Here is a 14552-nt window from a genome sequence, read left to right on the forward strand (position 1 = left end):
CAATGCTTCCTTGCACATGTTGTGTGCGCGCAGGTTTTACAGGCAACACAATCATCACAGCCCCATTCACTCACCTCTGCTCACCTTACAGTGAATGTGGGAACACGCTGTTTATTTGAACTGTAGTGTCTTTTTCTTTCTCGCAGCATATCCAACTTCACCCCCAAAGTTGGAGAGAAGGACACCCAGAGAGCGATTCGACAAGCCTTCAATGTGTGGCAGGCCGTCACCCCTCTCTCCTTCCAGGTGAGATGTCCAGATATACACCTGAGTCATACAGGTTGAAAGCTGGAACATATGTAGCGCCCAATCACAACAGTCGCCTCGAGGCACTAAATACTGTAAGGGAAGGACTCAAAAAAAGTTAGTGTCTTTATTTGTCTTCCTTTGGAGAAATTTGCTTTGGGCAGAGAGGTTACATCGCACAGACCCAATGCACTCCATACAACCTTAAAAAAAAAGCTAAATATTACATTGATTAATGGGTAGTTTTTTTATTATTCTGGACCTGTTCTTCTCATGCTCTGTGTTCATTAATCATCTTGATACAATACAGTACAATAATAGAGAAAACCCAACATCACACGACCCCTTGTGCACAAGCACTTGGCAACAGTGGGAAAGAAAAACTCTCCTTTAAGAGGAAGAAACCTTCAGAAGAACCTGGCGTCCATCTGCTAACCAGTTGGTGATGACGGGAGGAAGATGGAACAAAAAATACACTGTGGGAGTGAGTGAAGAATAAACACCCAGTGCATCATGGGAATCCCCAGCAGCCTACACCTACTGCAGCATAACTAAGGGAGGATTCAGGGTCACCTGGTCCAGCCCTAACTATATGCTTTAGCAAAAAGGAAAGTTTGAAGCCTAATCTTAAAGGTAGAGATAGTGTCTGTCTCCCAAACAACGGAAAATATGTCAGTAAATTATAAAATTCTAAACAGCACAACAGACTACAATAACATACAGGTGAAAACTCCATAAACAAGAGCTGCTATTATGACTATTTCCATCAATCGATAGAGTGGTGGTTTCTGGATCTAGTTCACCTTTCTCCAGTGCACAAGGAGCAGAAGATCCTTCAACGCTGTAATAAACAGAACAGCTTCGTAGTGCTTTGGTTTGTGACCTTCGGCAGCGTCATCGTGGCCTCGAGGTGAAACCCACTGATCGAGCACTCGAGCTGTTCTAGCTGCAATCAGTGAATAACCTGTGATATTATCGTCTGGTTTGTAATCTGTGTTGCTCACTGTGGACTCATGGCTGGGTATAAAAACATGTACCTGTAGTTAGCTTTAGTCCAGCTGCTGGAAACAGCTGTTCAGCTGAAACAGATGTGCAGAAATCCTGTTGTTTATCAGCCCAGAAGACGTTTCAGTGAAGGAAGACGTCTTTGTACTGAGCACGGACGGCTGATGCCCCCTTGTTTGGACACCACAGCAAAACGTATGTTGTTAAAACCTCCTCTGATTACAGTCAAGGTCATTTTTATATGAAATAAGTATTTGTTGTTGTACAGTAGAAGCCAGGCCGTCATTTCTGGGGAGGAAGCCTGAACGAGCGCGTATAACTCACAGTATTTTTAATCTTCTGAAATATTGATTCCTTGTTTGTTCCTCTGATCCCGCTCAGGAGGTGCCATACTCGGAGATCAAGAACGAGGGCAAAGAGGCTGACATCATGATCTTCTTCGCCTCTGGTTTCCACGGTGACAGCTCCCCATTCGACGGAGAGGGGGGTTTCCTGGCCCACGCTTACTTCCCCGGCGCCGGCATCGGAGGAGACACGCATTTTGACTCCGATGAGCCCTGGACGCTTGGCAACGCCAACCACGACGGTTAGCCGAGTCTTTGTCTCTTTGACCTTGGCGCTCGCACCGCTGAAACATGCTGAACGACGGTTAAAAAACACCAGCTAATGGATTAAATTATCATTTATTTTCTTCACTAACTTTTGCAAATTAAATTCCTCGAATGCGAAGATGTCCTCAGTCGTCGCCGCCGTATCTCTGAGCGCCGCTCTGTTTAGTCACTGGATGAAAAATGGAGGCGAAAACACACTTCACTTTGTAGTTTTTTTCTTCTTCTTCTATCTCACTTTGACAAATGACTTGTGCCAGATTCCCTCTGCTTGAATAAGTAACGTGTTGACAGAGAGAGAGCGAGACGCAGGGAGAGAGCACTGATAGAGCGGGAGAAGGAATCTGGTTTGAAAGATTAGCACAAACGAGAATTAGCTCTGACAGAGAAGCTCTGCGTTCCCACATTACAGCCCGAGTTTCTTTTTTTCCATTTCAGGCTGAAATAAGCATCCAAGGACATGTCCACGATTTCCTTTCATTTTAATGAAGAGTTTTATTATAGTATAAACATAGCAAACCACTGGTTCTCCTCCTGCAGGCGGTGTTTCTGCAGACAGCAGGGGTCTGAACATCAAACGGTTAAACATAAAGGATAGATGGGAGGCGGCTGTGGCTCAGGTGGAAGAGTGGATCATTTGCGAGGTTTGTGGTTCGATCCTCAGCTCGACCTGTTTATACGATACTGATCCAGAACAGCTGCCCCTGATCCACGAAACAGCTAAACAAACCACGTTTAAATGTTTTAAAGGCTGCCATTCAAAGAAAATGGCATTTTACTTTATCTTCGATTACAGTGTGTTTATAGCATGTGGCAAGCATTACCCACAGACTGCATATGAAAGATGGGTTATTGTGGGTGGGGGGGGGCTGTTGGCATTATCTGCTCAGGCTTCCTTGATTACTTGATTAGTTTCACAGTGAAATTAGCTGTAAAGATCAAAGCTGCATGTTGTATCAGCCTGAAAACACATTTATCAGGTAAGTTTGGACATTTTTACATGGAAGTCTGTGGAAACTGACTCTCGGGACCGCCAGTCTCAACTGGACATTAGAGAAACCGTTGAGTCTGCGCTTCCACAGGTCCCGCTAGTTTACAGACTTATTCCTCATGAAGAAAACAAGACAGTCAGCGATCGATTGGTTTTACTTGCGCAAGGGAGGCCCCAGTCGGCATCTCGGGAACGCACTTCGAATCCTACCACAAAATGACCCCGACTCCGGCCTCCGCTTGCCGCCTTTTATTGAAAAACAGTTACACACAACAGTTTACACAACATAAGCACCTCCCACTGTAAAACCCCCCTTGGTTACAAAAGACAAGGCACTATGTGTGTGTGTGTGTGTGTGTGTGTGTGTGTGTGTGTGTGTGTGTGTACGTGTGAGTATGTGAGAATGTGTTTGTGTGATCTGCTCACCAAAAGGATCATAAAAGCAGGAAGCTTACCACACAAGAAACAGATCTTTCAGAGAGGATGTGCCTAATAAAACCTCCCCCGGCACAGAGTAGCTGGAGAGGTGCTCAGGATCAAAGGAATCTCTTTGATCCTCCTGCTTGAACCAAGACTTACAAATTTAAGAAACACAATGACAACATTTAACAATTTGACTCCAACAGAAACTGCTTGGATTCAGTTATGAGCCTACACTAAAATCATATCATATATCTTTAAATTCAGAAAAACGAGACAAACAGAAATAAAACAATCTGAAAACATCAAAGAAACTCAAAAGTGCACCAAAGGAAATAAACTCAGACACAGAAAAGTACAAAGAAACAAAATGAGCTTGAAGAGATACAAAACGATCCAATCGAGATATAAAACAAACGCTAAAAGACAGAAAAGATTTTTGTGCCTTTTTAACATCATAACTATAAAGATGTAATTAAAAAACAGTCATAAAGAGATTAGAAAGAGATCAGAGATGTTAATGTGACTGTGTCCTTGAGCAACACATTGATCCCCAAATGTGCCCAGATGGTAAGGCCAGCTCCTTGTATGGTCGCTCGTTGCTGTCACTGTGCTGATGGCTAATTAAGAGCCAAGGATGGAAAGTGCCTTGAATAAAAGCTTTGAGACGCGGCTTCATTTTTAATCCCCGGAGTTTGATTTCTACCCAAACTGTGATATTTCCCAAACCTCAACCAAAGAAGATCTTAAACTTTAACCAACAGCGAGTGAAGAAGAAAAGCGGTCTCACAAATAAGACGTCAGCATTTTAACTTAACCAGATTCACCTAAACACTGACTGTTAAACTGTGACAACTGAACTATTGTAACAACGTTGGCTTTTATGTGTAACAGTGCTTCGATGATCAGTTTCAAACCTGTGTTGGAGGCAGAGAGCAGTCGAGCTGGATGTGAAAAAGCACCGAAGCACCAGCTTGTCAGGACGAACAGGTTTTTACATAAAATGGTAAAATTATTGATTAATCGCTGAATCTTCTCTCAGCGTGTGTGTGTGTGTGAATGTGTATGTGTGTGTGTGTGGTCACTCACGTCCTCTCTGCACGTCCTCAAAAAGCCTCTTTATCTCTAAAATCCCTCTCCACACACACACACACACACAGTAATTGAAAGATTAGAGACGAGATAGTGAGACGGGGAAGTTCTCAGACTCTGTGAAAACTAATTCACAGTATCAGCTTCAGAAGGACGTCGGGAGGACGAACGGGCCTCGTTTTCACCTCGGCTTAAAACCTGATGAGGGACGGTCTCGGTTATTAACCTGCTGACTCCTGCAGGACAGAGCTGAGGGCACGAGTTCCCACGAAGAGGCAGGAGGAAAACTTTATGAATGAAGCGTTACGTGTAAATACATGTATTTATAAAGTGAAAAGGATTCAGCCGCACACTTTTATTCCCTGATCTTCCTTTGCTCTTTTCTGGTTTCAGTGTTGTTAAAAGTTGTTTGCAGCTGTTGTTGTAAATCCCACAGTCTGTCTGTGAATCTGCTTTTCAGCCAGCAGCAGCGGCCTGAAGGAGCATTAGCAGACCTGTGAGGCAAACTGGTGTTTCAATGAGGCCCTGGGAAATCTTTGCCTCAGTTAGAAGCGCACCATCGTGAGTGGGTCAGAATTTGACCCTGTTGGTGTGAGACGTGTCCACGGGACATTTTTACAGCTGAAAAAATGTTTTAAGCTCTGTTAAAAAACTGCAACCAGATCAGTTTTACAGTCATATCTGATTTTTTTTATTCTTAACTTAAAATAGCAAAATTCCACAGATTTAATTGTTCCTGTCACATTTTTAACTTTAACTTTTTTATCTTTTCTACAGTATAAAAACGTCTAGATTCATATTTTAAAATTCATTTATCTATTTTTGTTTTCTAGGGTTTTTAAATGTGAAAATATCAAACTGTCCTTTCTTTGAATTACTGTGTTTCAGTGACGATGCCGACAGATAAATAGTCACTTGTGAGCACATCACGCCCTGAGCATGTGCGGCTGCCCTGAGCGGGCTTTTCCCATCATAGCCATGAGCGTTGCTGGACGAGGATTTGGGGCAAAACAGCTTATTTACAGTTTTTTCATCAGAAGCTGTTGAATAAATTACATTTTCAAGAGATATTTGCAGACAGTTGAGATGAGCGTTGGAAATATTGGAAAGTCCGGTTCTTCTTGATTGTGTGCACGGCCGATTGTGTGCACGGCCGACTGTGTGCACGGCTGGTGTTCTTGGCTCTTTGTCCGGTTTCTCCCCTGCTGTGTCACATATTAGAAAATGATTCTGACACAGAGGGAATCTCATCTAGAAGATGATCCTGCCGTCAAATGGAGGCAAACTTAAGGTCAGACATAAGACCTTATGTTGATTAAACAGCCACCTATCCCACATATGAGCATTCAGCATTTACCCAGAATGCACTTTTGTCCAGAGTTTTCAGCTGTGAATGATCAGAAACAGATCAAACGTGCAGGGCACCAATGCCTGCTTCTGTTCCTCTACATCATAGACATTAAACTGGTACAGGTTACTGAAACTGGGATATATCCTGTGATACTGGTGCTCAAAGCTGGTCACAGAAAAGTCATTCTGAAGAAGAAAAGCAGATTTTTTTTTTTAGACTCTTGGTGCATTAAAAATTAGTTTGAATTGAAAAACGGAGCTTAACGTGTTATTCAGCCCTGAAAATTTCATGTGGACATGTCCTCTACTTTTTTATGATGGCTCAGAAAAGAAGGAAAAGATTAGGTGAAATGAACTTTGAGGTTTTGTAACTTCGACAGTTTCTCCTGCATGAAGCTAAAACGTTAAATTGTTTCATTGAATATATAAAGGTAAATAAAAAATCAGTTGATTCTGAGAGGATACAGCGGCTCTCTCTGCTCTCAAAGCTCAACCAACGCAACAGTTAATCATGTTTCTGTCTGGAGTCGAGGGAAGGACATGTTCCTCCTTTCATTTTTACGATTTACAGACTTGATTATATAAGCGATGACTCGAGGGTTAAATAAATCTCTCCTCCCCTAATTGCAAGAATATTTCACACAGGACATTATTTCTAGACAGAAGTTGGGAACATTGATAAAATGTGTTTTTATGAAAAAATGTTCAGTGTGTTAATGATTTTTGCCAGATGAGAAAAAAATGTTCTTGGCAGGTAATTTTGATCGCTGGTATAAGATGAACTCATTTTGACGGGTTTCAGTTTAACAAAGCAGGCTCTGTGGACACGTCGGACTGGGACTACTTGAGAAACAGGTTTCATCACAGACATATCAAACATCGTCTTTATCACAGGCGAGCAGACGACTGCAGGGGCAAGCGTGATAGAAGAAGTCGTTATCGTCACCGCGGGAAGGCAGACCGACCACGAGGGGACGGGCAGAGAAATGGAGAGCGACCGCAGGGGGATTCCCTCAAGCCGTTGTACATGAAGTGTACGTCTTGAAATCATCTTAATCTTTCCTGCAAAGTGGAAGAAAGAGAGGGGAGATAAAGGCTGCTGGAGGGATGCGGGAGGAGGAGGATGAACAGGAGTGCAGTGGTGAGAGAGGGGGAGATAAAAAAGAGGCAGAGGAGGAGAGGGATGAAAGAAACTGCAGCACACAAGGACAGAAGAGCCAGAGTCTGTGAAGGTGTGAGACAGTGAATAAAAGAACACAGTACAGAGTAACGGCAGCAGGAAGACATGAATATTAAGCCAATATTGTAACAACCTTACTCTGTAGCCACACGTACTTCGTAAACCTGGGTGCAAATATTTCAGCATCCATGCAGTGTTCACACTTCTCACTGGAACGTAAAATAGTCAAATTTGTGTCTCACTGTTTTGTACATTTATATGCAGATGATGCAGTGCTGTATGTCACTGCCCGTTCAGCCCAGCGGGCCACAGCAAACATGCAATGTTCCTTTAATCCAGTGCTCTCCAACTTTTTACGTCATTCCTCACATGGCAGGAAGAAGTATTTTCACGCCCCATCTAAACAAAACAATGACAGAAAAGCCGAGCTGCAACTTTATGTAGATAATAAACTACGGTGGCCCTGAGAGGCCAAACAGACTGCAAAGAAAACACCAGCAATAAGAAAAACTCTGCATATATATAATTGGACCACGTTAAAGTTCAACAGGGAACACAGAAGTTTCACACTGACATCACTTTAGTCTTTTCTTTACCCATTACTGACTCTAAAATGACTAGTTTTAAACTTGAGGTGACATGCTGATGAGTTTATAGGTCAGTAAAAATCATTTCTCCTGAATAAAATAAACGAGACAGAAAAACAATGAGTCGAATTGGAAGAGACCTCGGAAAGAGGAACTGAAAATGAATAAAAGGATTGACAGAAACGGTCGTCGGCGTCTGCTCATTTCCATCTCCATTAGTCTGTAAGTCAGGCGCAGGCCACCGAGGCTATAATCTTCAAACAGAGTGGCCTCGGTAAAGGAAAAAAGATAATTATGTTGTGTAATTTGGTTCAAACGGAGTCAAACCAATTACAAAGCTGAGGGAAAGTATTAATTTGAGCTCTGCATTCAGACAGTAAGAAGTCATTAAACACATGACAGCAGCTCTGGATCTCTGCTCAGAGTCTGGCTGTAATAAAAACCCCACATGAATACACGACGTCCGGGAAAACAAGACCTTCTGTTCTCCTTCGTACTTTTACTTTTGATGAGTTGTAATAAGAGCACACGTAGCAGCGTGAACTGTAGAACTGGAGCTGTTATTCTGGCTGCTATCAGGTGCTTTAATTGGAAAATAGAAATCATTGAATTTCATTGAAAACTATTAAAAAGTCTGTTTTTTCCACAACCTCAACTTATGCTTCAATCACACCCTTCTGTTTTTTACCAAAGACTTCCTGGACCTCAGGTACTTAATCTGAATAAAATCCTGTTTATTTTATGTCTGCATATGTGAGCTCTGATTAATTGTTGAGCAGACTGCGTGAGGATGCACCACACCTGGTTCTGCTGTGGTGCATACACTGTTCTACATACATAAAACTGCACAAAATGGCCAACAGTGACACAACTAATGATAACTAAGAAGTCCAAAACAACTACCCAGGTGTGAAACGGCCATGTAATGACTAATTAGCACCTGACTTATGAAAAAGATGAAAAGCAGTTACATAGAAAATGTACCAGACCCACAAAGAGAGTTTTAAAAAAGACAGGTGGACAACACGGCTGTAAAAGACGCAAAGTGACCTCAAAGAGGCAAAAAACAAAGGGAATAAAAAAGGCCAAAAACTGCCTAAATGACCAAGAGTGACACAAACTGATAACTAATTATGACTAAAAGATACTAAATAAATTTACACAATGGGACAAAATAAAAAAGCAGAGTTTTCATCTACTCACATAAGGTTTCTAACATGTCGCGGAGCATTTATTGTGCGCATGAACATGGGTTGTTTTCACATTTTCATCTCACAGCTAGTTTACAGGGTCCCTCGCTATAACGCGGTTCACTTTTTGCAGCCTCGCTGTTTCGCGGATTTGCTTTCCATCTCGTGCCGTGTCTCCTGTACAGTACAGCATGTGTTCAACTTGTCAAATTTACATAAATCTTCGCTAGCAGAAAACAACAAACACAGCAGCGTTGACGTCAAAGGCTCCTGCGGAAGCACACAAAAGGCAGAGGACGATGCTGACCCTCGCACAAAAAGTCAGACTTCTGGACATGCTAAAGGTAGAAGTTACGGTATTTTTCAGATTATAAGGCACATTAAGCGAAACAAAACAGTCAGATAAGTCAAACTTTACTCAACTCATTCTTCTTGCTTCCTCTACTTTGATTCATTTATGCTGAATTCTCTGGCAGCTGCTCTATTCTCATGTTCTGGACCTGAAAACAGGGTTTGAGCTTTAGTTTCATTCTATAATACTGGACTTATTTCTCTACGAAGGTTTGAACTTTGTGTTTAAACAAGAGAGAAAAGTGTGAAAATGTCGATGCCTGTCTGTCATTAACACTGAACCGGCGCCCATTAAACAAAGATGAACCGCCGAGGATTTGGACTCGCTCTGTTACACTTTAACTCCAACACCTGTTGCTTTGTATTGATTATAGAAAAAACAGGAGCTTATCTGAAGCTTTGCTCTCTGAGAAGAGCATCTGCATTGGCCCCTTTTTCATGTTTACTTGCTTTAACATGTGTTTGGCGTTTTCATTCCTTCAGGACAGAAATCTTTGAACTTTGTTCAAGCAAAGAATCTGAGTGGAAGCCAGACCTCATCACACTTCTCATGTCATTTTTTTAATCAGTCTCATTCCACTTTGTCTCAGCTTCAGTGATGCAGACCAGCTGAAATATAATGCTGCTTTTTCCCGCTTGCAATAACTAAACTCAGTATCCACATTGCTAATTAGTGTACAGTGAGGTGTAGTGAGGGGTTTTACAGCCTTAAAACATCTATAATAGTAAAAAATAAAGTTGGCTACTTTGCGGATTTCACCTATCGCGGGTTATTCTTAGAACGTAACTCCTGCAATAAATGAGGGACCGCTGTATATGCAGATGATACCATGCTGTATTTTACTGCCTATTCTGCAGACCACAGCAAACATGCAGCGTTCCTGTAATCACAGGAGCATTAATGAAACAGCCTGACTGTGGAGCATCTCCACTCTGATAGCTTCCTGCTCCAAATTCAACATGTTTGCTTGTTCTCCAGCGTATTTTAGTCTCAAAAGCAGCCGTACATTATTTATACATTTGCAGATTATGAATTTAAAGTCGCTTTCTGTGAGAGTGTGAACTGTGTGAATTGTACAAGACGCGCAGGCAAACATTACTCTGAAGTAATCCCCGTCAAGCTGCAGCCTTTGAAGAAGTGGACTTTAGAAACAGGAGCTTTGGATTCACCAGCCTGACAGTCGCTTCCATTCGCCGCCAATTCTGCTTTTGATCTGAGATTCATATTACACAGCTGATGAGTCAACACATCACAGGCTAACTTTAGCTCACTTTGACGCCGTCTTTGGTCTTTGCTGTTTACACTGGGGAGGCTTTGTTCTGATTCAGACAGGAGGGAGATGTTGAGGCTTTCTCAGTAAACTGATTTTCTTTTAATGAACAGAAACCAGCGGCGAAGGCCTGCAGGCAGCGGAGAGATGCTCCTGTTTTCTGTTTTATCACCTGATTTCTGAAATAAGCTTTTAAGGCGCTGTGAGTGATGTTGAAAGCGATGCTGCTTCTCTGCTTTGCGTTCTCTAATCTCATCATTTTTTCCTCCTCCTCCTCTTCCTCGCCTCTCGCTCCTCTCCCCTCTAATCCTCTTCCTCTCTTTCCAGGTAACGATTTGTTCCTGGTGGCGGTGCACGAGTTGGGGCACGCGTTGGGTTTGGAGCACTCCAACGATCCCAGTGCCATCATGGCTCCTTTCTACCAGTACATGGACACGCACAACTTCAAGCTGCCGCTGGACGACCTGCAGGGCATTCAGAAGATCTACGGTGAGCTCTCTGGTTTAGTTCTGTGTAAGCTGTAGCTCGGGAGGTGGAGCAGATCGTCTACTAATCGGAAGGTTGGTGGTTTGATTCCTGGCTCTCCTTGGGCCTGACCGCCAAGTTTGTGTCAATGTCAGCGAGAAGGTCCTTAAGAAACGGTGCTGGAGTGGATGGGTGAATGTTGAACCGGTCCATGCACCATCATTGGATCATGCAAAAAACAAAAAATCACAAGTCAGTCATTTGTTTAAAGAAACATCGTTAGTTTGGGGTTTTTTCTTTTCCAGAGATTTTCAGTCACTTCTTTATGTCAGGTTTTCAGACGATTCAACAAACACTGACGTCAGTTTTGTCTCCAAGTGTGAGAAACAAGTAAAATCCCCCTAAAACCATCCAGGTTTGGTTTTAGCCAATTCCCTTTTTTTAATAGTGCATAGACAGGAAGTAGAAATCATAAAATGTCAAAATAAAAGCCAAGAAACTCGAATGGCACCAGAATTTGAATTAAAGACACAAATTATTCAAAAAATGAAAAGACTTTCCTCTCACAGATGTCTTTATTATTTACTCTATTTTATTTTTATATCTAGTTATGTCCCGCTGAGGAGATCATTCTGTTTTTTAACGGTGTACTGACGCGGACAGTTCTGGGTCAGGATGACACAAAATACACAAATATTGTTTGAAGATAAAAGCAGTTTACAGAAGGACCGTGCAGTAAATCGAAATGTAAACTCGAGTAATTATGAAAACGAGCGCTTTCGTTTTGTTCTTTTCTTTGTAGCGGTCCACGTTATCCTCCCACAGACTTCAGTCTGGAGCAGTTTGGAATCAGTTTAATGTCAAAGAGTCGGTGAGGAACAATAAATATGAGTTTCATGGAATATTTGATGGAAAATGTTTGAAAAGTAAACTTAAAAATATCACTGTTGAACAAAATAATCATCGTTGTTGAGCATGAAGCCGTGGCTAATAATAGGATTATGTGACCCTGCCGACGTGTCCTTGAGCAAGAACGCACAAGACAGAGCGCAGCATGAGCAACCTGAACGTTAGCATCTCCTCTAAACAGCCAGTGGCTTCTCACAGGGTTTTGGATTATCGGAGGAAATAACCTCTGCGGTGAATAAAAGGTTTACGACACACGTTTCAGGAGGATGAGCTTCATAAATTTTTTATAATTAAACTTTTGTGATTTCATTTTATGAAAAGCCTGCATGCCTCAACCAGAAGGAAGATGCTAACATTATAGATGCATCGTCAATCCTGAGTCTGTGCTGTGCAAACGCCTTCTCCAGGACAAATCATGTATTTTATAGCAAAGAGGAAAATATATGAAGCTTATATTAGAGCTTTTCACTTTGAAACGAGTGATCTTTTAAATCACTACACATTTTCATTTGGAGAAATTTGCCTTTGTTTAATGAAAAACGTGACATTTTGACTCTTTTCTGCCTTTGGCTGGTTGAACAGGTGACTTTGGTGAGACGTAAAAACAAAAAACAGTAAACCTTGAATATGAAATATTAATTGAAAAAGCCGAAAAGAGTGCAGCTGCAGAAGTGTTCGGTGTCCGTCGGCCGGCGGCGGAGCTCGGTGAGCGTGAAGAAGATCCCGGCTGATAAACAGACCTGAGCCGTCTTTGCCTGGAAAGAAAACGCGAGTCTTTCCCTTTGTGTTTACACCAGAGACACTTTGTTGCATTTCAGAAAAGGCGCAAAGCTTCGCGTTTCAGTGAACTCTGGTTTTTTTAAGTAAACAAAGAAAAGCGAAGGTCTGTCAGCGGCAGGCGCGTTTCCTGACAGGCTTTCTGTCTGCGCTGAAGTAATCACGCCAGCTTCTGTTGTAATGTAGTGTAACATTTATTTGTGATGCAGAGACACAAAGAAAAGGCAGGAAAAAGAAACACGTCTGCTCTGTTAAAGATGGGAACATTTCTATCCGCACCATCCCTCACAGCCCACAAACACACAGATAGCTTAAATCTACTGTATCTGCAGCGTTTTTCATCGCGCTTCTCTTTTTCTTTGCTTTGGTTTCCTTTAATAATCAAAGCAAGAAGGTTATCTCGGCCCTCAGAACAACAACTGAGCCTCACATTAAAGGTCATGATACACAGGTGACATTTGAAGTCAGCGTTGAAGTGAAATACCGGCCAGAACTGTGCAGTCGGCGGTTTTTCTCTGCTGCACTTCATTGTTCAGTGTGGATAACAAAGCCTGTTATTTTATCTGCTCAAAGTTCATCTCGCTGGATGTGCTGCTCTCACACTCCAGCACCTGAAAATACCAGCCAACACAACAGCGCCACACGGAAGGGCTTCATTTTACAGCGAGACTGTTTCTGTGCAATTTACCGACTCTGTGTTGGTACGCTTAGAAAAAAGAAAATAGATTTTCTTTTCCTGTTGGAACGTTTCAAGAGTCACTTAATGAATGTCTTTGCCATGAACGCATCTACAACAGAAAGAATTTGTTTGTTTTTTGTTTGTTTTTTTAAATTAAAGGTAGAGGAAGTGGAAAAGAATGAAAATAAGACGGACACAAAACAATGCAGACTAAAGAAATGAAAAGGAGAGGCAAAGCAACCAGTGGCTGTTTGGCACAAAATAACCATAAAAAGATAAAAAAAAAATCACCAAAAGTGTCACAAAGCAGCACAAAGAGACACGCAACTAGAAAAAGACAACCCAACCACAAAGAGACAGAAAGAATGACTCACAAAATCACCACAAAGACTCACAAAAACACCACAAAGACTCACAAAATCACCACAAAGACTCACAAAAACACCACAGAGACTCACAAAAACACCACAGAGACTCACACAATCACCACACAATCACCACAAAGACTCACACAATCACCACAAAGAGCCACAGAAAAACACAGAGAGACACAAAGGAAACATAAAACTGCACAAAACAACCACAAATAGACACAAAATGACCAAAAAAGACACGACGGACAAACGAGATGGGGTGAAATGAGCCACGCTGCTGTTTTCAGGCATCTCGCTCGCGTGTCGATGCGAGGCAGCGATTTAAGCAAACAGATTTATAATCCGAGGTTTTCCTTCCGCCCATAAAAACAAATGAGTCATTAAACCAAATGTACTAGTTGTGTTTCTGCGGTCTGCATAATGCTGTCTCACAGGATCTTACATAAGACGTCGTGTTTGCACAGCTAAAGCTGATGACCCAGTGACTCATGCTGTTGTGGGTCTTTGAGTCTCAGTACTTTTAATGATTCTGAAACCGATCACTGGGCCCGACTGATTCATGCTGTGATTGACGTGATTCTCCAGGCATCCCCACAGCCATGCTGGAACCCACCCGGCCGTTACCCACCTTACCCTCTCGACGGACGCATTCGACCTCCGAGCGCAAACACGACCGGCATTCCCGTCCGCCGCACCCGCCCGGTAACCGGCCCGCACTGCCTGGAAACGGCAAACCCAACATCTGCGATGGCAACTTCAACACTGTGGCCTTCTTCAGACGGGAGATGTTCGTGTTCAAGGTGAGCGGAGACGTAACGGCGCAGACGCCTGCTGCCGCTCTCTCTGACAGTGTTCAGTAACAGTCGCTCATTTTTGAATTCTTTGATTAGTTGGTTTTTTTCACGTTATTGACAAAAACTTGTGACAGCTGACCAAGGTGACAAATCAAAACCAGTTAATGTTATTTTTGAGTGAATCAGTTATCACATTAGTTTTCTCTCCTTTGATTAATTGGTGAATCTCCAGTAAGATGATATGATAGATCGTTTTAGCTACT

General features: G+C 42.3%; 1 protein-coding gene across 1 annotated transcript in view; it reads left to right on the plus strand.

Moving 5' to 3' along the window:
* The window catches only part of mmp24 (matrix metallopeptidase 24), a 68048-nt gene that overhangs the window by 39164 nt on the left and 14332 nt on the right, over window positions 1-14552 (plus strand). Inside the window, exons 4-7 of the mRNA XM_005469748.4 lie at window positions 147-246; window positions 1633-1837; window positions 10619-10780; window positions 14081-14295. Coding sequence (XP_005469805.1) covers window positions 147-246; window positions 1633-1837; window positions 10619-10780; window positions 14081-14295 — 682 coding nt within the window. The remainder of the gene's footprint in view (window positions 1-146; window positions 247-1632; window positions 1838-10618; window positions 10781-14080; window positions 14296-14552) is intronic.

Source organism: Oreochromis niloticus, linkage group LG5 (assembly GCF_001858045.2).
Source record: "Oreochromis niloticus isolate F11D_XX linkage group LG5, O_niloticus_UMD_NMBU, whole genome shotgun sequence".
NCBI lineage: Eukaryota > Metazoa > Chordata > Actinopteri > Cichliformes > Cichlidae > Oreochromis > Oreochromis niloticus.